Below are 26,986 nucleotides of genomic sequence, written 5' to 3'. Positions count from 1 at the left end.
ATTAAACATGAAAGCTAAGAAATGTCCAAAAAACATGATAACCAGAACTCATAATCTAAAGTAGGGATCTGCAGAAGCAGGTATTTAGTACAGTGGTTAAGCTGCCACTTGGAACACTCCACATTCCATACTGGAGTGCCTGGTTCAAGTCCCAGCTCCTTCAGTTCTGTTCTAGCTCCCCGTTAATGTATATGCTGGGAGACAGCAGGTGATGGCTCAATTATTTGGGTCTCTGCCACGTATGTCAGAAACCTGGTTGGAGTTCCAGGTTCCTGGGTTTGGCTTGGCCCAGCCAGGATATTGCACACACTTGGGGAATGAATCAACAGCTTTAACATCTCTTTCTCCCTTTCACATAAAATTGGAAATAAATAAGTAAATAACATAGTTGCAAAAAACTTTTGTAAAGAAATATATATTACAAATTTTCCAGACGTACAGTGTCTCCTACAGTTATTCAACCCTACTACTGCAGCACAAAAGAACTAAATGTAATAATTAAATGAACAACCAAGTTAACAATGTTCTAATCAAAAACAAGTAATATGCTAGATGTGTTCCCCGAGCCATCAAATCTCTGTCCTAGAGCAGTTCTTCTCAACTCTGGTACCACATTACATTAGCACAGAAATTTCCTTTTTTAAATGGTTCTTTTCATTTGGTAATTTTTACTAGGTTGCAACCTCAGAGATTCTGTAATAGCATGTCAGGTGCAGACCTTATTCTGGAAGCTCTATCTGCTGCTCAAGAGCCAGAGGTTTTGATGTAAAAAAACTGCAAACCCTGAAGGCTTACGTTCTTGAACCTTTCTATTTTTGGCCGAAGAATGCAGAGTAATCATGACAGCATAAACCAGTCCAGAAACCAAGATACATATACTTACAGAATTAACTGGCACTAAAACTCAAAGATAACTGAAAAATAACAAAAATCAAGAATAATTTCGTAGAATAGATAAACTTAACAGAAATCAAAGTACTCATATCCCTTCATCTATATTTTAAAAACAAGTCAGCATTGTTCTTATTTCTAAGTCAAGGTGTTTGACAAGAAAGGACTGCTATCATTAAAGAAAATCAGCCAAAAATAGGCTCTTTGATATTTACAGAATCAAATATTCTTACTGAATTCTTCCAGTATTCAAATCACATTAACAGATGCTTGGAAAGAAGCTAGGAGCAAGACAAAAATTTCCCTCTCACCAGGATTATATGAATTCTAGCAGAAAATGGCTAAATTTCACTGAACCTCTGAATAAGTGCAAGGCACCAGAAGTAATATTTTACATGATTTTTCTTAAATACCACAAAATTAACATGAGCTAAGTAGTGCTATCATCATAGAAAAATTGCATATTTGAGAGGTTAATTTGTTTGACATCACAAAGTTATGACCAAACTGGGACCTCAGATAAAACAGTGCAGACCATGTTCTTAAACATTATGTTATAAAGACTCATTACCTAGTAAAACCAATTATAACACTACATTGATTGTGAAATCATGAGAGAAGAACCAAAAGAGCCAAAGAAGAAGAGAAAATAAATCAGCCACATTTGCTTATACTTTTTCTCTGGATCACTGATAAGAGCTCTGGAAGATAACAACTAAGCAGGATAACTCTTACTTCTGGGAGACACACACATATACACATATTCATGAATACGTGCACATTCATCTTAAATATTTAAATATGTGCATGTGTACGCTAATCTAATACTTACAGTCCTTTCTGTTTAGATTAGGGAGTAAGCATTTTATGGACTGCAAGTAATACTCTGCTGATTCAGGCTCTCATAACAGTTTATCAATTTTGAGATTTTACGTATAAAACGATGAATACCATTAATGTTATTATGGAACTATCTTCTAAATGTGACTATTTTATAGACTGATTCAGATTTCTCCCAGAGTCATGTTTAGATAACTTCAAGGAAAAAAATGAGAGGATTACTTTTTTAAATGAATGGGTCCTTGAAACTTTTTCTCCAGAAAAATATCTGTTCTATAACCAGGGTAGTTTCTCATGTGTTGAAATGTGTGATATGTCTGGTATATGCATGATATTTTAAAGGAAATACTAAATAATGTGAAAAAGTTCACCTCTATATCTAAAAATTAACAATTAACTCATGAAATCAAAATATCAAGAAAAACTATGCTGTTTAGGTTTCATTATTTTTTAATATCAGTAAATCTTAATGCAACTTGAAACATTTATAATCGTGTAAGTTTCAAAGAATTATTTCATAACGTGGCTTAATTTGTGAGAAAACAGCATATATGAACGCCAGTTGTACTTCTTTGGAAAGACAAATGTAAACCTATTTAGTGATCTGATTTTCTCTTTCATCTTGTCTACAGTTTCTGTGTAGATTTATAATGTTCATTGTTTCCAATTTTAACAAATCACCTAATGGCAGAAAGGAAAATATGTTAACCTTGGAATTATTTGCAGTTGGAGAAATCCCTTTTGTCTGGCCCATACAGGGCCTGCAATCTGTTTTAAACACAGATTGTCTGTCTTTCGTCTGACAGCCACCAAGCTGCACAAATTACTTTCTGCCTGTTCACCTGTTTGCAGCTGTGTCTGTAAGCTAAAGATTCTGCAGTTTGACTTGAGCAACCACTTCAGGATTGATGACATGTGCTGCTGATAAAGTGAGCAATTTGAAGAAATTACTGGCTATAGTTATTGAAAGACATCTGGGCACGAGCTGAGAACTAGAAGCCTTCAATCATGTGCTCGCAACCTGCAGTGGCGGCAGTAGCGTTTGAAGTGATACCCGACTAAAGGCAGTTGGCCCTGGCACTAAATAACCAAGCAATATAAGGAACATAATCTCTCAAATGAGTAATAAAAGGTTCTGTCTTTTAGCTGTAAAAATTGAGGTTTGGTTCTTTCTTTAAAATATTCTATAAGAAATAATATAAGGCAACAATTAAGCTTTCTTGATTTCATCCTTTTCTGAGTCAATTTTCCACATCTCATTTCCTATATATTTTGAGCTGTGACTAGTACTGCCATATTTTAAAAAGTCAACATTTTTTGACTATTTACTATGTATCTCATATCGTGATCCAGAAGAGTTTCATGTCCATTATCTTAACACTCATCTCAATATTATACTAGAACGGTTCCTTTTCTAAAATTCCCTGTAAGTGTTTGGTGTCATATAATTATGAGTAAAAGGAATGGAGTCCGTGGGTCTTCTGATCAAGAATTCATTCAACTATACCATATTGCTTTTCTGTTCTTCTCTTGGGATCTTCTGGTTTCTTGATATATTTTTGTTGTAATGATAAATTGAACATTTTGTCAAAAACATTCTCTCTCTCAGGTCAACCATTAGGAGATATGGTTTCTATTCCACCTTTCTGTCTCATTACATAAAACTTATTCAAAATCAAACTGTCATCATGAATTGAGAAGACTGATTCAGTCAAAATTCACACTTTTAAGGCTAAGGGACAATGCTAAACACTGAAACCCTCCCCCCCACTTGCTGTAATTCACTGACAGTAAAGATTCAAGTAAAATTATGCCAGAAATAATATCAAATATATTCCTTTAATGAGGAACAATGCAACATGCCTACTATTAAAGAAAAAGAAATCATGCCTCCTTAAATGCTACTTAAATAAAAACAAAAGCATTCTAAAAATATTTATAGGTTTTATGTCAATAGAAATGAGTAATTAAGCTTATAAAACATTAGTGAATATTTTATATCAATATGACTTTGGACAAGTATTTAAGCTCTTTCTCTCCACCTGGAAATATTTATAAACCAGAACAGATGAAATAGAATGAGCTAAAGACGGGAAAGAATTTATTGGTAAAGCAAAAACAAATATATTGTGCAAGGTCTAAAATATTTAATTTGTACATATATTTTAAATACAGTAAAAATTGGTATTTTGAAAATGGTTCAATGAAACAGACCTATTAATACTAGAAACCAACTATATACTGCAAAAATTATCATGAGCTGGTAAGCTCTGAGAGTTATTAGAGAATGACTGTAATAAACACAAATGAAAAAGGAGAGTTCCAAATCAGAGTTTGTAGTTAATAATAGATATGATAATTTGAAGAACAACTTTCTAATGATTAAACCAGTATTTCTTGTTTAGAGTGAGAACACTAAAATAAAACATGTTTCTTCATTTAATGATGGGGAAATATGGTCAAAATTTTTTTAAAAAACTTTTTCATTCAAAAGTGCTTTGAATAATTGGTTTTAACATCTTCATAGACTTGGAAAATATTATCCCTGCTAGTTACAGGTACTGATAGTTCTTTCAGAACGAATTGAAATATATTGGTAAAATTGGAAAACTAAACTATTATTTCAACTTTTTGAAATTAAGTATGCTTAAAAAATATAAAAGCCAAAGTCTTCTTGCTAAGTAGACATATAAATTTGACTTCAACATTTCAGTATTCATAAAATGAATTCAACACAGACCTGAATGAGTCCCACCATGAAAGGATATATATCAATTATAATAAAAATTTATTCAACTAATTATATAGCAACATTCCTATACATAAAGATAATAGTTAAGAAATATCATCAATGTCACTATACTCTTTCCTAATCATGTCTTGAGTTCATATTTTTAATAGCAGCTTCTATTTCAAAAGACTTAAGTCGTGAGAACATTCTTACATACCACTTCATAACTTTGACACAAAGTACGTATAAAAAGATTAGACTTTATTTGGTATAAAATCAGTTGGCAGCTTTACATCTGTGCATGCAACATAAATACACCAGCTGGCATCTCAAGCACACACACATATGGACTTCAAAACAGAAACTTCCTTATTTGCAGCACTGCCAGGGTAATTTTGTATCCTCTGCATACTACAGCTATTTGTCAGGCCCCTGCAGGTGTGCACTGCACATAAACACACAGCTGTAGTCCAGCAAGCCAAGTATTCCATCAAACACATAAAGGGAGACCTCAGCAGTTGGATTAGTCATCCCTACAACAGGTCCAGGGAGAACAATATGGGTTAGTATTTTTGGAAAAAGCATGGATGGGAAATTTATGATTATGCTCGTCTTACCAAATAACTGGTGGATTGTGTCATTTTTAAAGTAATGCCTACTTACTTCTTGTTAGAATGGCTAGAGAAAGTTGAAATTTGTTTCCTAGTTTTAAATATAAACAAAATTAACTACAAAATGTGGAAAGGTTTTTCAAAGTAGATTTTAGTTTTAGAAGTTTTGGTTTGGGGAAGTTTATGGTAATTACATGCCTTAGCTGTATTATTTATATATATTTCATAATTAGTATGTTTCATACATTTTCCAGTTCTACATTACACTGTATTTGAGTTATACTTTTTTCATATGCATTTAAGATAAAATTCGCAATGCAAGCTAATTGAGTCCAGAATTATGCAAAACATTTAACCACCTAAAGTTACATACTGAATTTGACCATAAATACTATTAAGATACTTCTCAAATATATATATATATAAAAGAATATTAACCTAAAAATGACTATAGAAATATATGAAAACATAAAACACAGTCACTTTATAACCATGTGAAAGTTCCCACACAAATTAAATGTGGCTCAATTAATCTTTAAAAATACATAGGAAGCACTTGAGGCAGTTAATAATTGTGACTACTTTAACTACATTTCCCCCAAAAATGCTCAGCGTCCACCTGGCAGTTGACAAAACATGAAAGATAACTTAGAAAATGAGCTTGAATGCATTATGTCTAATATACTAATCTTCAGTGAACCTGAGGTCAAAGAGTTAGTCATCAAGCAACAACAGTCTCTGAAATCAGGGAATGCATATTTTCTTGTACCTGGAACATATAAAGTTTCTTAAAAATTATGAAACTCTGATACAAACCCTACCCTTTTATATGAAGTCTAATTTTTATTAAGTTCTACTTCAATTAACCCACCAAAATACCATCTAAAGTAGGAAAAAAAATAAATGAAGGGAAGGAATAAAAGGTTTATAATTATTTAATTGAATTCCTTTAAGGTAAACTATATCAGATCTTATTTTATTGTTTTGTGTAACTACAAATAGGAAAGGCTTAAAATGGATCTGGATCTCCGTATTACTGATGGATCCCTGTGTGATTCATGGCTCTTTAAAGCTTCCTACCAGTTTCAGTTTGGATTTGGCTCAGAGGTTGATTCCTAACCTCCCAACCTCTCTCTCTATCTGCAGTTATGACTCAAACATTTATATCATTATCCTTTGGCCCCCAAAAAATGACTTCTAGAAATGTGTCAAGGGGTAAAGATGAGAAGAATATCTTACTCCTTAATTTTCATAATAAAATACCTTTAAAACAAATTTTAATTAATGGTGTCTATTCTAGTTGTTAATTGCTTTGGAATGACTCCAGAACTTGATGGCTTAAAACAATAATCTATTTTTACCATGTACATTTCTGATTCATCTGGCTAGTTCTTGTTTTTCTCTCTCTCTCACACAGCGACAGTCAGATGAAGGTTGTGGCTAGAATCAACTGAAGTCTCAGCTGAGCTGGAGATCCAATATGGTTTTGACATGTGTGATACACCAGCTGGAATTACTTAAACAGCTAGGGGCCACATAGGCATGTCTCTCTCCTTCCTTCCTTACACTGACTTATGCTGCTAGTTTGGGCTTCCTTACAACATGGTACTCTACTAATACTGTACTTCAAAGATGGAGGGTTGGCTTCTCCCAGATCAAATATTCCAAATGACCCAAGGATTCTCATAACCTAGCCTCAGAAGTAAAACTGCTTCACTTTTACCACAATCTACTGGACAAAAGCAAGTCACTGAGCCAGTCTAAATTCAAGGGGAAGGGCCCTTAGTAGGGCATGACATGTGGGAAGCCTACTCATGGCCACCTTTGACACTGGACAATCCAGTCAAGCAATACTGTTTTATTTTTAAAATCCAATATTTCTATTTTTTCCTAACAACCTGTTTGTGATTCAATATTTTTGTAATCATTTGTTAATTTAGTAATGATATTAATTTTCATGGACTTGATTATAAATTATGATGACCAATGGATAGTAAGGTGTTTTGCTATTTGAAGTTGGTTTCATAGACTCCTTCAAAGTTGTGGGCATTTGGGGAGAAAAGCAGTGAATGTAGGATTTCCCTGTGTCTCTGTCTCTGCTTTTTGAAATAAAGTGAAAATATTTTTTTCAAAATCTTCAATACACACACGCACACACACAAACTAAGTCTCTGAGCATTTGGTCTTGCAATTAGGATACTGTAAAGATGCCTGACTTCCAACTAAGAGCACCTGAGTTCAGGTCTGGCCCCAATCCTAGCTTCCTGACAGTGTAGATGATGATTCAGGTGTTTGAATCCCTGCCACTTATGTGGGGGACTTGGATTGAATTTCTACCTCCAGATTCTAGCCCCAGTCATTGCGGGCATTTGGGGAATAAGCCAGCAGATAGGATTATGTGCTCATTCTTGCCTGTGTGCGTGTGTGTGTGCATGTGCGTGGGCTCGCGCGTGTTTTCTCTCTTTCAGCCTCTGCCCGTTTGCCTCTGAAACAATTTTTTAAACAAAAAGAAAACCATGAAACATAAAAAGCAAAACTTTCCCATAATTGCATAGCCTTTTAAAGGTTTAAAGAAGAGGGGCTGCCGTTGTGGTACAACGGGTTAAGCCACCACTTGCAATACCAGCATCCCACATCAGAGTGCCAATTCAAGTCCTAGCTACTTTACTTTCCATCCAGTTCCCTGCTAATCCACCTGGGAAGGAAACAGAAGATGGGCCCAAGTACATGGGGCCTGGCCACACATATGGAAGAGAATGAAATTCCTGGGTCTTGGAGTCAAATCAACCTGGTCCAGACTTGACTAATGCAGCCAGTTGAGGAATGCACCAACAGATCAAAGATATCTCTTTCTGTCCTTCAAATATTATATATATATATAGATAGATATATAGATATAAAATACACACACGTACACACACACATAAATGTGTGTAAAGAAGTGGACCTCACATATTGTAACCTATGATTACAAAATTAAAACAAGAACTGCATTTGGGGGTGGCATGTTTAGGGTTAACCAAAAGGGAATACTAAGAAACATTCTGAAATTCAATCTGAAAAACTTTGAAATTATTTTTTGGTTCGAAGATATCAAATAAGCACATGTATCAACAGACCATTTATCACCTTTGATTCTGGGGTGGGAGTCTGATCTAGCTAAGGCTGAGTACATGGTTGGGATGTCCATAAGTTGAAGTCCCAACTTTGGTCCTGATTCCAGCTTCACGCTGACGTACACTCAGAGAGGCAGCAAGGAACGGAACAAGTGGTTGGGTTCCTGCTACCCAAGCAGGAGACCTAGATTGAGTTCTTGGTTCCCAGCTTTGGTCGGCCAGCCATTCCAAGAATTTGGAGATTGAACCAGTGGAATAGAGCTCTATTTTTCTGCCTCTTGAATAAATGTATTTTTAAAAATATATCTTTGCTTTTTCTTCAACTGCAAAAGACAACTGACTCCCAAATAGTGTGATTTTCCACATTTGGAAATATTAGAGAAAACTAAGGTTCTGAGAGGTCAAGAAACTTAACTAAAATCCCATCACTAATCAGACACAATTCATAACCAGAACTCAAGTTTTCTCAGCCCTTTTTTGGAACTATTTTTCTTTTCTTTTTTAATTTTAACCTTCCTAGATTATATTACAAACAGATTTTTTCAGTTGTTCTCTGTAAGCAAAAGAAGTAGGAAAAATAAATACACATCTGTGCTTAAAACTTCAAGGCCTTAGAAAGAAAACCTATAAATTAGGAAGTTGAAATTATTCTGCAAAATCTTCTTTGTAAGATAAAAATAAACATGAACACATTTGTAATAGTACATTGGAAAGCAGCAGATATTTAATTAAAGAAAAATAATTGGAAAAATAAGCTTTATCATGTTGAATATGTTTTGGTGTTAGATTTGTAGATCTTTATTTCATTCTTGGTGTTTCCTAGTAATTTCCATATTCTATAATCTATTTTTATAATAAAGGGGTAGTGATAGGCATTTGGCCTAGCCATTAAGATGCCACTTAGATTTTCATGTCCCGTATCGGAGTACCTGGATTCAACTGCTGGCTCCAATCCTGATTCCATCTGTCTGCTAATGCAGACTCAAAAGAGGCACCAGTGATGGCTCAAGTGATTGGTTTCCTATCATCCACAAGGGAAGCCTGGGTCAAAGTCCCAGATCCAAGCTTTGGCCTCAGCAGGGAGCCACTGCAGGCATTTGGGAAATGAACCAGAAGATATAAGCTCTCAGACCGACTTTTTCTCTCTCTCTCTCTCTTCCTCCCTCTCATACACATACACATACTGCCTCCCAATTTAAAATAAAAATAAACTGCTTAAAACATCAAACATTTTATAAAGCAAATTAAGCTGAAATAGACATTCTTTTTGACCCAATACCCCAATTTTTAATTTAAGGAGAAAAAAAAGATGTGTAGAGATTTTACAAGCAAAAATATTTATTGTACCATTATAAGCTGAGGAACAGAGAGAAATATTCTAAATATCCACCAATAATAGAATGACTAAAGAAATAATGGCATTCCTACACTATGGAATACTATGCTGCTTTTAATAATAAGTTACATTTTATGATAATACTGTAAAAATAACCATAATATGGTATTATGTGAAAATGGCAAGTTCCAGAATACAGATATGATCTCATTCAAATATACATACATGCTCAACAGAAACCTACACATGTGGTAATGTTTTTATCAACACAGAGAAAACAAGGTGGGATAAAGGAAAGATGGAAACGTGATTAACTTTAAAACAAAATTTTTTGCACACCCACATATTGCTTTACATATTAAAATGTACATGTATTTATTTAAATTAATAAAAAATTAGGCAAAAACTAAAGTAAGCAGCTAAGATTTGCATCCTTTAAAAGCAATCCATAATCAAACAATAACCATGATGAAGATGAAAATTATTCACCTACAAAGCTTATTAGGGAACTATAGTAATATATGTTGACAACTCTTTAAAATCCATATAATTTACCTCTGATATTAAGATATAATTACTATCAGAAATGTAGATAAGTAAACCATATAATAAATACTAATTACTAAAATTAATTTTTAAACTCTTGAGGATTTCATTTATAGAATATTCACCTTTATTCTCCCACACACCATAATAAACAAAACTGCTTGTAACACAATTTATTCTGAAAATCTGTATACCCAAAAGGATTAGAGTAAAATAATCTGACTGATTTTATCAATTCTTACAGGGAAACTATGCATTCAACAAGTTAACAGCACATTCAATTTACTTAAGAGCCCTCAAAATTCATGACAGATGGATGTAACCTTATTTGATAGGAACTTCAGATTCATATGGAATGTGTGATGCTGCCACTGAATGGCTCAAAGAACAGGGTCAGTCCTGAGTACTAACATCACTTAAGATTCTTATTAAAAGTCAGATGAAAAGGCTTCATATGCAAAATTACAACTAGCCTAAGAACCTGTGCTAGCACACTCCCAAATAATCATTACACAAATAAAGTTTGAGATATTGTCTTGTGTGATTTGGCCAGGCCAAAGAAATACATTTCTCACATAGTAAGATTTTTTGGAGGGGTGACAAATGTTTCATAAGATCAGAAATTCAAACTTTACCAATGAACATACATATCTAAAATACATTCATAATCATTTAGATTAAATAAATCATTACAGAGCATGGAAATGCCACTACAAATCATATTATGTGTTTTATAAATAATGGTATTTCTTTTTCAACATCTAGTTAGTCTCTTAGTACCTAAAAACAATAGTTTTAACTTTTTTTGTGATGAATTACAGATAGGCTGGCCAATACCTGTCATTATTAATATCAAGCATCTAAACATGTTACACTTAAAAAACTCTTTTCATATGAAATTAATTTCTTATGAAATATATTTTCCCAGTATAGAGCTTATTGCAGTATTATATCTTTATACTTTCAATTCTACCAAAGCAGTGCCAAAATACATAAGAGAAAAAGTTCTTAAGAAAGTTTAACCGACATTTATCAGCAACCCAATCCAGATACAGCTCAAATATGATCACTTTTTCCCCCCTATCTTCATATGGCTGAACTAACTGGTAATATTTAAGCAGTTAACAAAAGTTTCCTGAATTTTAAAACTAGTAAATATTAGATCCAGAATCTACTCATTCAAAACATGTATTTTGTGTTTACCATCCACAGACATGTCTTTTCCCACAAGAACTATCACACACTGACATGGAGAAATGGGCGCTTAAACATTACAATGAAATACTACTATGATGGGGGAAGTATAAGGTACTTTGATATTATACAAAAATGGATTCCTGGCTTGATCTAGAGAACTGACACTGGATATAAAAAGAAAATGGGGCCAGCATTTTGGTGCAGTGGGTTAAGCCACTGCTTGTTCAAGTCCTGGCCGCTACAGTTACAATCTAGCTCCCTGCTAATGCTCCTGGGAAAGCAGGGGTGGACAGCCCAATTACCTGGGTCTCTGCGTGCCACCCACGTAGGAAACCTGGATGAGGCTTCCGGCTCTTAGCTTTGGACTGGCCCCGCCACAGCCATTGCAGGCATTTGGGAAGTGAACTAGCAGATAGAAGATGTCTCTCTCCTTAACTCTGCCATTTAAGTAAACAAATAAATAAACCTTTAAAAATAAAGAGAAAGAAGCAAGAAAAAATGGTGAGGACAGATAGAATACTCCAGGGAAGAGAAAAGCACAAGCAGCCCGCACCGCGGCTCACTAGGCTAATTCTCCGTCTGGGCACACGGGGTTCTAGTCCCAGTCGGGGTTCCAGATTCTGTCCCAGTTGCCCCTCTTCTAGGCCAGCTCTCTGCTGCGGCAGGGAGTGCAGTGGAGGATGGCCCAAGTCCTTGGGCCCTGCACCCACATGGGAGACCAGGAGAAGCACCTGGCTCCTGGCTTCGGATCAGCATGGTGTGCTGGCCCCAGCGGCCATTGGGGGTGAACCAACGGAAGAAAGACCTTTCTCTCTGTCTCTTTCACTGTCCACTCTGCCTGTAGAAAGACAGACAGAAAGACAGAAACAAAGACAGAAACAAAGACAGAAAGACAGAAAAGCACAAGCCACAAATATGAGGAAAGAACCAGAACTAAAGGAACTCACAGAGCTCACTGGGAGTGGTGCCTGTGGACAGGCGGGAGTTAGAAAAATGCTGAGATGAAGTTGCTGAAAAGGGTGCCACTAAGAATTTTATAAGGAATTTGGCCAATCCCAAGATTAAAAAAAAAAAAAGTTATCCCAACCTGCATATTTTAGTCAGGCATCAGAAATAGTCCCTAAATTAATTCTATATCCCTATAATAAATCATATTGTCCAAAAATATTCATTACTTTTTTCCATTTAGTCAAGATTTTATATTCAATATTTACTCACTTCTCATTTCTCAGTAACAACACATTTTCAGAGTCTATTTCTTCTTACTAAAATGTTTTCCTTGCCTCTGCTTTATACCGTCCTGGTCACTTGCCCCATCATTTTCACAAAATGCCTCTACTGTTACCCTTACATGGGTAACATATTGAAAGATTGACCATGGAATGTAGAGTTATAATCTTCTATTTTCATAGTGATTTTTGAAGTTTTTACCAAGTAATCCAAAAAGTGTCTCTAAAAACAAACACCAAACATCTGGGGAAGAAAAATATTATCAGATATCTCATTTACTTCAAAAGTTAAAATGTGGTTAAAGAGCTAGAATTTTTTGAAATTACTCTGTGTCTAAGACAGCTGACACAGCTTCAATAAATGGTAAGAAATCCCAGAATGCTGTACACAACATCTATGAATTGTTTTCTCCATTCTCAATTTTTATTTTAAAAAGTAAAAGCTATTTTATAGGATAAGTGTAGTAAGACATAATGACCATTGGTAACTATAGATAGAAATAAATACTTTTAATTCATCTGCTCTCTGCTTCAGCAAACATTAAATGACTACATGGTAAAACCATTACAGTTTCATCTCAAAAGTCATTAGGAAAAGATTTTAGATAATCCACTGAATTGACATCAACAAAATAACAATATGGAGACCTATCATTAAAGCAAAATCCATAAAACTATTTTCCAAACTTCAGATAATGCCTCTATGACAGATCTGGTCAATGAAAGTGGATGAAAAATAGTAGTGCTTGGAAGCATCAACCAGTAACTTGTGGCTTACCATGAGTGAGATGAACGTATTAGACCACAGTTAATTAAGTCAGTTCTTGCATTAAAATATGTACAGTATTACTTGTATACTACACACCTTTTAAGCTTTAAGAACTACACTTCCCCTCCGCCCCGCGGTGCTGGCACACGGGGTTCTAGTCCCGGTCGGGGCGCCAGATTCTGTCCCGGTTGCCCCTCTTCCAGGCCAGCTCTCTGCTATGTCCCGGGAGTGCAGTGGAGGATGGCCCAAGTGCTTGGGCCCTGCACCCCAGGGGAGACCAGGAGAAGCACCTGGCTCCTGCCTTCAGATCAGCGCGGTACGCCGGCCGCAGCGCGCCAGCCTCGGTGGCCATTGGAGGGTGAATCAAAGGCAAAGGAAGACCTTTCTGTCTGTCTCTCTCTCACTGTCCACTCTGCCTGTTTAAAAAAAAAAAAAAAAAAAGGCACAATACTGTGCTTTACTTATCACTCTCTGTTTCACAGTAAGTAGTCTTTTTTTTTTTTTTTTTTTTTTTTTTTTAGATTTATTTATTTGAAAGGCAGAGTTATAGAGAGAGAGGCAGAGACAGGGGCAGGGAGAGAGAAGTCTCCCATCCGCTGGTTCACTCTGCAAATAGCCGCAACGGCCAGAGCTGCACCGATCCAAAGCCAAGAACCAGGAGCTTTTTTCAGGTCTACCACATGAGTGCAGGGACCCAAGCACTTGGGCCATCTTCTACTGCTTTCCCAGGCCATAGCAGAAAGTTGGATCCGAAGTGGACCAGCCAGGTCTTGAACCAGTGCCCATGAGGGATGCCGGCATTGCAGGCGATGGCTTTACCTACTACACCACAGCTGCCAGCCCCAGTATGTAGCTTTAATAACTATCTTATTTTATGAAAGAACTGAGAATATATATGACATGCATTGATCTTAGAGCAAACAGATAATATGTTTTATGGCAGTCTTTCTTTGTATATAAATGATATTGCAACGTACTTCAGCCTTTTTTTAAATGTGAATTTAATGTAATGCATTATCTATTTAAAAATAAAGGTCTTTGGCAATGGTTCTGATGGTACATATTCAAATAAAGGACTTCTTCGAATTCTATATATAATATTCAGTCTTTAATTGCTAATTAAAATTCAAACTAGCCTCAAAATATTTAGGCTGAAAATACTAAACTTATCCAACACTATATATAATTTGGATGAAATAATAAATTTTGTATGTACATAAGAAAAAAGGTATAAATTTTACTGCTTTCACATTATTAAAATATGTAACACTAAGTTTTAGCAAAAGATAAATATCATTAGGGAATGCACTTCTGAAATATAAAGAGTAACTACAGCATTTAACAAAAAAGTAATTTGCATTATAAATTTCTATTAAGTATATTAATATTTCTATTAGGTGTGTTATATATTGATTACATTAATAATGTATATTAATGCTATGTTGATGTTATATATTAGATATATTAATATAGTCTACATAAATACATTAATATTTCTATTAAATATATGAAGAGATAATTTTTCAAAGGCAGAGATATCTCCCACCCCTTGGTTCACTTTCCAAATGCCTATAATTGTCAGGGACCATACGGGCGGAATATAGGTCTCCCACGTGGGCAGCAGGGATCCAACTACTTATACCATCACCTGCTGCCCCCTAGGGGGAACATGAGCAAGAAGCCAGAATCGGGAGTGCAGCCCAGACTTGAGCCCAGGCACTCCAGCATGAGATTCAGGTGGACCACCAACTAGCTTCTAACCACTGTGTCAAACACCACTCCCTAGAGCTAATTTAAAAAAAAAAAAATTTATTTTATTTATTGCAAAGACAGAGTTACAGACAGAGAGGTAGAGCCAGAAAGAGAGAGGTCTTCCATTCTGTTGGTTCACTCCCCAAATGACCGCAAAGGTCAGAACTGAGCTGATCCGAAGCCAGGAGCCAGGAGCTTCTTTCAGGTCTCCCACGCTGGTACAGGGGTCCAAGAACTCGGGCCATCTTCCACTGCTTTCCCAGGCAATAGCAGAGAGCTGGATCAGAAGAGGAGCAGCTGAGACTCGTAAGGGCATTCATATGGGATGCCGGCGCTACAGGGTGGGGCTTTAACCCACTGTGCCACAGTGCTTGCTCCAAAAGTGATTTTTAATATGACAATACAGTACACAATTTCTCACCTGCTGTCAACTGCTTTATTATTTCTATAGACTCTAGTTTGTTAAATTTCTAGTACTAAAGTAGGAGCTCAGTTTGAACTGAAATAGACAGAGGAGCAAGATGTTTTTGACTAGCACTGATGATGCTAATGCTTCTAGCAAATTAAGTGTTTCTTCCTCTATAATAATCATTCACTAATTAAAAATCAGTGTAAGAATTTCTGTCATTGATGATGCTGATGTTTCTAATAAACTGAGTTTTTCTTCCTCTAGAATAATAATTAATTAAAAAGTTATATAGCAATAGCTGTAAAGTATTATTATAAAAGTCTGTTGTTTTGGCCAGCGCCGCGGCTCAATAGGCTAATCCTCCACCTAGTGGCGCCGGCACACCAGGTTCTAGTCCCGGTCGGGGCTCCGGATTCTGTCCCGGTTGCCCCTCTTCCAGGCCAGCTCTCTGCTGTGGCCAGGGAAGGCAGTAGAGGATGGCCCAAGTCTTGGGCCCTGCACCCCATGGGAGACCAGGAGAAGCACCTGGCTCCTGCCTTCAGATCAGCGCAGTGCGCCGACCGCAGCGTGCCAGCCGTGGTGGCCATTGGAGGGTGAACCAACGGCAAAAGGAAGACCTTTCTCTCTGTCTCTCTCTCTCTCACTGTCCACTCTGCCTGTCAAAAAAAAAAAAAAAAAAAAAAGTCTGTTGTTTTAAGATGGAGAAAATAGGATATGAACTAGATATTTCATTCTCTTCAGCACTTCCTTCTTTTCATATTTATATTTTTTCATTATTGTATTTCAATTATTTTCTTGAATATTATTAACCATTTGGAGTTATCACTCCAAAAACATTATTATTTCTCCATTTAATTCAGTCTTACAAGATGTAAAGCCTTCCCCAATATGAATTTACCTTTGGAGGCTTGTTGCTAAAATCAAATCATGTAATTAGAAAATGATACTCATTTTAAAACTGTATTGACACTAGTACATTAAACACTTCTATAAATTACATAAAATGATATAAAACAACCTCTATCAATAGCTTACTTTTAAGTGAGAATTTTAACTTAGAAAAATTATTATAAAGATCTTCAGAAAGTTATCTAAATGATGTTACATCGTTAATACTAACAGTCAATCTATTAACCTAATTATTGAACTTATAAAATAATTACTTTTGTACCTGAAATTAACAGCTCCCCCAATCACTGACAATTATAATATTTCACTCTTACTATTTATATTCTCACTGAAAGAACACTGATACATAAAACCTATGAGGTCAGGGCTGGTTCTGTGGCACAGTGGGTTGACGCCCAGGCCTGGGGTGCCAGCATCCCATGTGGGCAAGTGTTCAGGTCCCAACTGCTCGACTTCCGATCCAGCTCTCTGCTGTGGCCTGGGAAAGCAGTGGAGGATGGCCGGAGTCTTCAGGCCCCTGTGCCCACATGGGGGACCCAAGGATCCTGGCTCCTGGCTTCAGATCAGTGCAGCTCTAGCCATTGCAGCCAATTGGGGAATGAGCCAGCAGATGGAAGACTTCTCTCTCTCTACCTCTCTTCTCTCTGTGTGACCCTGACTTTCAGATAGATGAATAAATCTTAAAAAAAGAAAAAAAAAACCTACAAGCAAGGGCTGACACTGTGCCACAGTAGGTTAAGCCATCACTGTGGAGCCAGCATCCTACATGGGTGCCAGTTCGTGTCCTGGCTGCTCATCTTCCAATCCACCTCTCTGCTAATGGCTTGGGAAAGCAGTGGGAGACAGTCCAAGTGCTTGGGCCCCTGTACCCACATGGGAAACCTGGAAGAAGCTCCTGGCTTCAAATTGGCCCAGCTATAGCTGTTGCGGCCATTTGGGAAGTAAACCAGCGGATGGAAGACCTCTCTCTGTCTCTCCCTCTATCTGTGACTCTGTCTCTCAAATAAAATAAAATATATTTTTAAAGAAAGAGAACTAGGAGGAAATATTCATTCTCATGTTACATTTACTAGTCTCTAAAAATTAAAATTGAAATATTAATATTAAATCCAAGCTATATACATTATTTACAAATGTGATATTGTTGGATTACTATATATGATGCAAATCATTTTCACATACAAATTCAAGAATGCTAGAAATGATACTGAAATGACTACTCTCTTATCAAACCTTCCAAAGGCCATACATAGAGGTTAAGTCAAAAAATAAATTATAGGTGAAGACCCAAAGTGAATCTATACTTCCATATATCCCTAATAAAATATTAAAAAGTTACAATAACCACAGCAATAATTTCCATTTATAGAACAGTCAAAACATGCCAGATATTCTGTATTATTTTGTATATTTCTCACTATGGACCTATAAGGCAGATATTGTCAATGTATCCCATTCTACAGAAGAAGAAATGGAAACTTAAAAAGCTAATGAGACTTCCTAAGTCACATGGTTAACAAATGATGTAGTCAAGGTTCAAACTCAGGTACAGAGAAGATACTTCTGAGAACTGGAATCTAATTCTCAGTTAACAATGTTAAGTTCTAAATAAAAGTCAATATAACTAATGTTCTCATTTAGGCAAGTCAATATCTTGACGGGGATACAGTCCAAAATTTGAATTTCCAAAAATGGGAGGAGGGCAAAAGAAAAATGAAAGCAGCTCTGGAAGCCAGCACTGTGTGGGTCCCTACTACAGGCAAGAAACCTGAGATCTTTAAATTGTGTCCTGTAGTACACCAGAGAACTATATGGATCCATTGAGGGACTAGTTAAATTTTAAAGACTCTCAACACATTCACGTGAGTTTAAAATACCTAAATAAATTTCCTACACAGGTGTTTACTTGTTTTTTTCAGACCTAAGAATAGGCAAAAACAAAAATACAAAATATTCAACTTCCATATACTCAACAAAAAATTAAAATATGGTTCTTGTAACTGGGTAACAAATAGTCACTGAAAAGCAAAAGAAATGACTAACTAGTTACTATAGAAATATAAGCAAGAGGTAAACTTTAATAGAATTAATATGTATGTATGCATACACACACGTGTATTCTGCAGCTGCCAGTAATATAATTCTCCAAGTGACTACTACATACAGTGTAAGTCACAGTAAGTCAGAAGTCAAGATATATTTGCATTGTAATTATTAAATGTGGAAACTGGTAAGCAGGATTAAACTTTCTAAACCATAAGTCAAACTGGATCATCCATTCGCTTAAAATACTTCACTAACTTCCCAGTGCAGTTAGAATAAAATCCAAAGTCTTTAATGTCGCTTTCAAGGCTCTAGAACATGGCTACTTTCAAATACTGACCTCATTTCCTTTATTCTTTTTCATTATTATTTTTTCAGAACTCTCCAAAGTGGCATTCTGTTGCTCCTTTATGCCAACCTCTTGCCTATAACATGTACTTTTCTACATGATTTTCCTTTGGTTTAAAACATTCTTTCTCCCTACCTTTGTCTTACAAAAGAGGGAGATAACTATTTTGTTCACATCATCCATCCCAGCACTAACCCTACACCACAGGAAATAATGAAATTACTGAATAAAGGATGATTAGCACCATCCCAAGTTCCATCCCCTCCCTGGTCTCTATGGCAGATCCACAGATATGGTCCTTAGATTACCTTTTAACAAAGAACACACTATCAAGCTGCCGGCACCATGATTAGCTGGCAGCTTGCTTAGAATTTGTCCCAGTTTTCCTCTTGAGTAGCCAATACCCAATGACTCAACAATGGTGGCAGAAGGGTCCTGCCATCTCTACCCAGTATAGGTATATTCATAGCCGGTGTTCCAATGGTCTCTGTTGAGATAAGCTCTTACTTTGTCAAATCCACTTTACAATGTGATGACTCTTCCTGTCCAATCTGGTTCCTACCCTTTTCTTTTCACAAATGCTACACCCCAGTAAACAGTTTGCAGACCTAACTCCATCTTATGCCCACTACCTGGAGAACACAACTAGCATTATTTCTGTTTCCGTTATTTCCAAATGGGCTGCCACCTGTCCTAGAGTTTAAGACTCTGGTTGGAATGCCCACATCCTATATCAGAATGGCTCAGTGTAAGTCCTGGCTTTGCTCTCAATTTCAGCTTCCTGCTAAGGTATACTCTGTGAGGCAGCAGGTTATGGCTCAAATGGTTGGGTTACTGCCACCCACACTGAACACCTGGCTTGAGTTCCAAGTTCCTGGCTTTGGGATAGCCCAGCTCCAGTCATTACAGACATTTGAGGAGTCAACCAGAGAATGGGAGCTCTTGGTCTCTCAAATAATTAAATAAATAACATTTTTAAAAAAAAAATCACTCCTTGAACCTACAAATAAAATGGTCAGTTTTAATAGTTCAAAGATGATTCACATATATCAAACATATGACCAAAGAGCTACCACCATGTTCTCCCCCCCCACTAACATTTATACACACACACACACACACACTCTCTCTCTCTCTCTCTCTCTCTCCTAACAAAAGACAAAAGGTCAACTCATCTATTAAGCATTTAAATACAATCATCTGCTCTTTTGTGCTTTCCTTTTGAACAACTAATAGTACTTACCACACTATTACAATTATATGCTGTTTATTTCCATATTAAAAATATAGCCCCTTCATGCTATGCCTGCCTCACGTTAATAACCCCAGGGCTTTATAACATTCCTGGTACAAGTAAGACACTCTATAATTTTTAAATAATTTATTTATTTTCATTTATTTGAAAGGCAGAGCAAGAGAGAGAGAGAGAGAGAGAGAGAGAGAGAGAGAAATCCATCTACTCTCCAAAATGCCTTCAACAGCCAGTACTGAGGCAGGCCAAAGTCAGGAGTCCAGAACTCCATCCAGCTCTCCCAAGTGGGTGGCAGGAAGTCAGGTCATTATCCTCTGCCTCCCAAAGGGCTCATTAGTAGGAAGCTAGATGGGAAGCAAAGGCAAAACTTGAACCTGGCACTGCGATGTAGAATGCAAGCGTCTTAACCACCGACTTAACTGCTGACTCATAATAACCATCCCTATAAAATTCTTGATGGTGAGAGGCAATGAAGTAAAATCACATTGAATTTTTTGAAAACTAGAAGCATATGCTCTTTGCATAGTTTATATATAATTGTGAGGTTGAATAACTTCGGCCACCATTTCAGTCCCAAACATTCACATGTTCTAAAAATAACTATTTTTCCTAGCAAATAAAATTCATTTTCAAGACATATTTATTAATGCTAAAATTAAAAGCTATTGGTCAATTTAGAGGCCTATTCATTTTGGGCTACTTCCTTACAAATAACATATTAGTTACCAAGGAAAAGTAAAGTACTAGATTTACAACTCATTAAATTTCTTTTCAACTTCATATAACCTGTCAGTTCTCAATTACACCCTCCTAGGAAAAAAATTTGGCCAAATGTTCCTAGTACATGAGCATAAAATAAAACTAGTCCATGAAAAGCACACACACACAAAAATCTACCAGAAAGGCATTTATAAAATTTTAATTTTTAGTATTGTTTAACACCAACAGTTAAGTCATATTACTTGTTTTCATTCACCAAGTTAAAATGGGGTAAATAGCTTTACTCCTCCACCCCGTAATCATAGAATAGGTGAACAATTTAAAAATCCAAGTATTTTAAAGGAGGGTTAAGCCTCCCATAGGAAATAAAAGTGGAAATGAGTCCAATGGAGAAAACGGCTAGGTTCCACACCCTCAAAATTGCCTACAGCAATGCATCAAAAAATATAATAAAATAAGCCCCCTGAGTCTGGGTGAGCAGCATAGTGTTACAACTTAAGCATTGGGTCATCAGTGGCAATGGAAGGCTGATTAAGGATTGAGGTAATATATTTACTTAGTGTAGTAAGGAACTGTGTAACAGTACCGCCAATAGTACAAAGACTTCTTGTGTAGATACCATGTACAAACTATAACTTATATTTTAATAGTAAAATATGAGCCATACCATAACAGTTCAAATATCAACTATATTATAAATATTAATAGTTCAACTTGCTAAATTGAGCTTTACTCAGCAATCTATTAATTATATTTTTCAACAAAAAATACCTCATTTTTATTCATTATTAAAACTAGCCCCAATTCAAACTTTCCTCTAAAGAGTAATAGCAAAACTACAATGTTAACATGGAAAAATGCAATTTTTAAAGTAATTAAGCTACTCTCAAATATAAATAATAAACCTTTTAAATTTATGGTATTAATAGGTTAAAACCAACATTAATTTATACTCATATTTAACAGGCAGTTCCAGTAAGTAAATTATATTATGGATAGAACTATTCAAAGCTCTTGAGGAATTTGTGTTTTTTTAATATTAACTAAGACAAGAATCAGGGAGGGCAAGAGTTTTACTCTATGTGTACCCAGTAACTTGTATAGAGACTAGTATACAACAGTGTCCACATATGTTTACTAATGTAAACATTAATAAATATTAGATAAAGGTAATTTTTTTTTAAGAATAAAACTTTTTTTGACAGGCAAAGTTAGACAGTGAGAGAGAGAGACAGAGAGGAAGGTCTTCCTTCCGTTGGTTCACCCCCCAACGGCCACTACGGCTGGCGCACTGCACCGATCCGAAACCAAGAGCCAGGCGCTTCCTCCTGGTCTCCCATGCAGGTGCAGGGCCCAAGGACCTGGGCCATCCTCCACTGTACTCCCGGGCCACAGCAGAGTGCTGGACTGAAAGAGGAACAACCGAGACAGAACCGGCACCCCGACCAGGACTAGAACCTGGGGTGCTGGCGCCATAGGCAGAGGATTAGCCTAGTGAGCCGCAGCGCCGGCCAGAATAAAACATTTTTTAAACAGAAAAAAATGTGATCAGTACAGTTTTGATTTTCAAAAATTACCATATTTCTATATTTATGTATTTGGTGAAAAATTGATAAGGAGAATTAGCATTACCCAAAAGATAATAATTAAGAGTCATAAAAAGTATTCCTAACCTCTGAGATATTTCTAATCTTAGGAATTTCTGCAGGAAAGTTAACTTTTAAAACTGCTAGCATGCATAAAGTCAGAAAATAATTTATCAAATAAACAATTATAAACTAAATCCAGGTGTCAGTAAATTATCCCCAAAAATCAAATCATTGGAATAGTACTAAAAACTCAGTGAAAACTATTTTAAGGCACACACTGTATAAATGACACATCATATTAGATAGCATACACTGACAGCATAAAAATACATCCATATAAAGTTGAAGAATATGAAAATTCAGCTATTTCTTAAAGGAAAACAAGTTTAGTATTCAAGGAAAAGAATGGTATGAGGGTAGGAATGTATTCCAGGCAGATTTAACAGCACGTGCAAAAGCTAGGACATATGAGAGACTGGGTTTGTTTGGAGCACCCTAGTATCTTGGTAGTTAAAAATAAGAAAAAGGGGCTTGAGGAAGATGAGAGGACATAAAATGATCATGTGCTAACATGGAAAGAAGTTCTGGTTTTATCTTGAAGACAAATGGGAAATCATTGAAGATTATAAAAGATCACTGAGGCTTCAATGGAGAGAATGGATTGGGGGGAAAAAAAAGGCAAGAAAGGACTCAGAGATCACTCAAGAAGAAACACAGTCCCAGGCAGAAACAAAGGCATGGAAACAGAGTAATAGCATGGGGCCCAGAAGAAGATACAGGAGGAAGAAATAGCAGAACATTACTACCTAGAGAGAAAGGCAGAGATAATTCCTAGGTCTTATTCCACACAAGACAGTGATGATACCGTCAACCACAATTACACAACAGTAACATTTAACACTAGCATGGTGAGTTATAGATACACCGGTATGTGCGCATGAATTTGTCATGGTCAAGAAGTTGTTCTGAGCTAGAGAATTAAATGATACAATTAACGTATATAGGTGGTAGCTGAAGCCAACTTGGAAGAATCATTTATACAAACTACTTCCTTCAAGATCAAGGATAAAAGACAAGTGGGAAGAGCCCACAAATTAAGAGGACAGATTGACATATGTCAAGTATGGAATCAAGTAAATTAAAATTACAAAATGTACACTGGACTCAGCTTCAAAGCTAATTGGAGAGGCAACATGTAATATCATTCTAGTCATTTCTCTGTAACAAGAGGAAGAAATAAGGAGAACTTGAGAATTTAGAATCTAAAATACTTATCCTCTGTATACTTTTCAAAATAAGAGTGGTATGTAGCCAAACAGAAATTTTAAAACATAATGTTATGAAAAGAAAAGCATAACATAAAATGATATATATATAATAAATTAAAACCATGTAAAATTTTATACATAAGGACATGGGTTAGAAGGGTATGGAAAACGAAAAACAGTTGTATTATACTTCTATTTTTTCCATTAATGTTTTCCTATGCTTTTATAATTTAAAAATCAGTAAAAAGAAAATAATCACTCTATACATCTCCTCACCAAAATCCACAATATTAAAATAAATAATTAGCTAAGGACAGCCTTAATGACTAACAACTTAAGGAAAAATATACCAGTGATTTAATCCCAATTTTTTTTTAATAATCATGTCATGTAGTTCTAAAACGTGCATTCTAAAAGTGATCTGGTTATTTCCAAACATCTCAGTACTCTAAGATTTCCCATGTCTCATTAAACTTGGAAAATATGAGGTAAATGACATATTAACATGAACAATCATAAAAATGCTTAGAAAGTAAAAGGTTCATTTAATGAAAAAAGCTTAGAAATGTTTCCATATGTTTCTATGAAGTATTCTTTTCCCACTAAATGAACACATTCAAGATTTTATTTCTGGCTTTGTTTCAGAAAAAAACCCATCTGCATAGTACAGCACTTACAAGTACATCTCAGTCATGCAATAGTTATGTCACAGCTCATATATCAAATAAAAATCACATGCAAGCCCACACAACCTCACAGACCCAAAGTCTTCCTTTCTATTAAGAGTATTCCTGAGAGAGCACTCACTGCACCTCGCTGCTGATGTCACATGACTTGTTAGGAAGTGAAATCCTTAAACTAAAATATCAAACAGTTTGGAACACAGTTGTGAATGACCTAAAAACTAACTTTCACTACTTATAAACTATGACTATTTCCTTTTCACAGAAGCAAGTGCAGAAGGGGTGAGAAAACTGTCACTATACTTCACTGCACTGTGATGTTTTTAAAAAATAAAGCATTTCATTCTATCAATGATATAATTAAATAATATGTCTTTTAATACTTAGAATAACTTTGGTAGATTCTAAATTTTTTAAAAGGCAGAGAGAGAGAGAGAGAGAGAGAGAGAAACAGAGACTCTTCTGTCCACTAGGAGTATACTTCTATTCTATTCCACACATGCATACATGTTCATCGTAGATTTAAAATATTGCCTAGAACCATTTTTACAACTATGTATATGTATTTGCAGAACTTTAATACAACTACAGCATCCCTGTGTCCTTGCACTATGATTCACATAAAGCAAATAAGAAATACTGCAGAGCAGCTAAGAGGTTGGGCACTATCACAGTACATGGACTATTCTAACTCTTCCACTTAGCAGATTCACAACAAGGGACAAGACTGTTCATCCCTCTGCACTCCAATTTCTCAGTTTCTTATTTGCATAATGAGAATAACAACAGTACTTTCTCCTGAAAACTGTTGTGAGGACTAAATAACTCAGTGTATGCTAAAACTTAGAAAAATGTCATCACATAATACACACTCAATAATCAGGGGCCGCTGTTATGGCACAGAAGGTTAAGCCACTTGCAACACAGGCTTCAGATATCTGAGTGCTAGGTTGAATCCTGGCTACTTTGCTTCCCATCCAACTTCCAGCTAATTCACCTAGGAAATCAGCAGAGGATGGCCAGGTACGTGGGCCCCTGCCATCCATGTGGGAGACTCAGATGGTGTGCCAGGTCCAGCCCAAACTGTTGCAAGCCACTTGGGAAGTGAACCAACGGATGGAAGACTAAACTTACTTGCCATGCTCTCTCTCTTTTCCCCTCTCTCCTCCTCCATTCTCCCTCCGTCACTCTACTTGTCAAATAAATAAATAAATCTTTAAAAAGTAATTAATACTATTAGGGTGGGTGCTATGGCACAGCAGGTTTTGCCACTCTTGCCACTCAAAACATATCAGATTGCCAGTTACCAGCTTCCAAACCTGCTTCCTATTAATGCATACTGGTGGCAGCAGATGGTAGTTTAAGTGCTTGGGTTCCTGTCATCCACATAGAAGACCTGGATGGAATTCTAGGCTCCTGGCTTTGTCCTAGTCTAGCCCTGGCTGTTGTGAACCAGTACATGGAAGATCTATATGTCTGTTTGTCTGCCTATCTGTCTCTCTTTACAGATTTGTTTATTTTTTATTTGAAAGGCAGAGTTACAGAGAAAGGGAGAGTCACCTTCCATTAGCAACTTCACTAAGTAAATGGCTGCAACAGCCAGGGCTGGGCCAGGGCTAAACAGGAAATATGAGCTTCATCTATGTCTCCCATGTGGATGGCAAGGACTCTAAGCATTTGGTCCACCTTTCCCTGCTTTCCCAGGTGCATTAGCAGAAAGCAGGATCGGAAGTGGAGCAGCTGCGACTTGAACTGGCACCATATGGGATGCCAGCAATGCAGGTAGCTTAACCCACTGCACCACAATGCTGGCCCAAATAAATATTCTGAAAGAAACTAATTATACTACTAATATTTTTCTTTAAATTCATATTTTTTTACTTTTTATTGAAAATAAATTTATTTTATTATCATACTTTAATTTTATTGAAAATAAATTTATGATCATACTTTTACTGTACTTTCATCTTAAGCAACATCTGAAATCATGGGTATAACATGAAGGATATATTTTTTCAAAATGTACAGTAAAATAATTTTTAAAATTAAAAAAATGCCCTACATACATCTCCAATACCAACACTGGTATACACATACTAATAATGAACACCTGATCAATACATAAAGACCATCTTTTATATTACACATTCAAAACTATTCACCTCACAAAAAAAATCAAGGTATGTGGAAACAAAATACCCATACAGTCCATTCACAGGAAATGGAGACATTTAGCTAACTAGATGATAGCCTATGCCTATGACAAGTATATTGCTAGATATTACATGAAAAATACAAAATGCCTTCTGTGGAGAAAGGATACTAGAAAATAAATAATATAAGCCATAAAATAAGTGACTAAATCCATTCGATTTTTTTTAATTCCTATTCGTTCTTCCTTTTAAAAAAATAACTTATTTTTACCTATTTGGAAGGCAGATGACAGAGAGATGGAGAGTCATAAAGAACTTCCATCTGCTAGTATACTCCCCAAATGGCCACAATGCCCAGCCCCTTGGCTGGCAGGCAGAAGCCAGGAGCCTAGAATTTCGCCCAGTTCTCCTACATGGTTGCAGAGGCCCAAGCACTTGAGCCATAGTCTGCTGCTTTCTCAGGTGCATTAGCAGAAAGCTAATGGAGCAGCTGGGCACTCACCAGTGCTCCAACAGAGGATGCTGGCATTGCAGGCAGTGGCTTAAAGTGCTGTGCCACAAGGCCCACCTGGTTCTTCTTTTCATCAAACTAA

The 26,986-nt window shown here is 36.2% G+C and overlaps 1 protein-coding gene across 21 annotated transcripts in view; it reads right to left on the bottom strand.

Annotated features, from left to right (window-relative positions):
* Positions 1-26,986, bottom strand: part of VPS13B (vacuolar protein sorting 13 homolog B) — a 778,478-nt gene that overhangs the window by 574,808 nt on the left and 176,684 nt on the right. Inside the window, exon 18 of one of the 21 annotated variants that reach the window (XM_070075353.1) lies at positions 13,774-15,295. The exons of the other annotated variants lie outside the window; for them this stretch is intronic. Coding sequence (XP_069931454.1) covers positions 15,102-15,295 — 194 coding nt within the window. The 3' untranslated portion in view covers positions 13,774-15,101. Of the gene's footprint in view, positions 1-13,773; positions 15,296-26,986 lie in introns of those variants that run through there. 21 annotated transcript variants of the gene reach the window in all.

This window comes from Oryctolagus cuniculus, chromosome 6, assembly GCF_964237555.1.
Source record: "Oryctolagus cuniculus chromosome 6, mOryCun1.1, whole genome shotgun sequence".
NCBI lineage: Eukaryota > Metazoa > Chordata > Mammalia > Lagomorpha > Leporidae > Oryctolagus > Oryctolagus cuniculus.
Note: the sequence above shows the minus strand (reverse complement) of the source record. Positions and strands in the feature narration are given on the sequence as shown.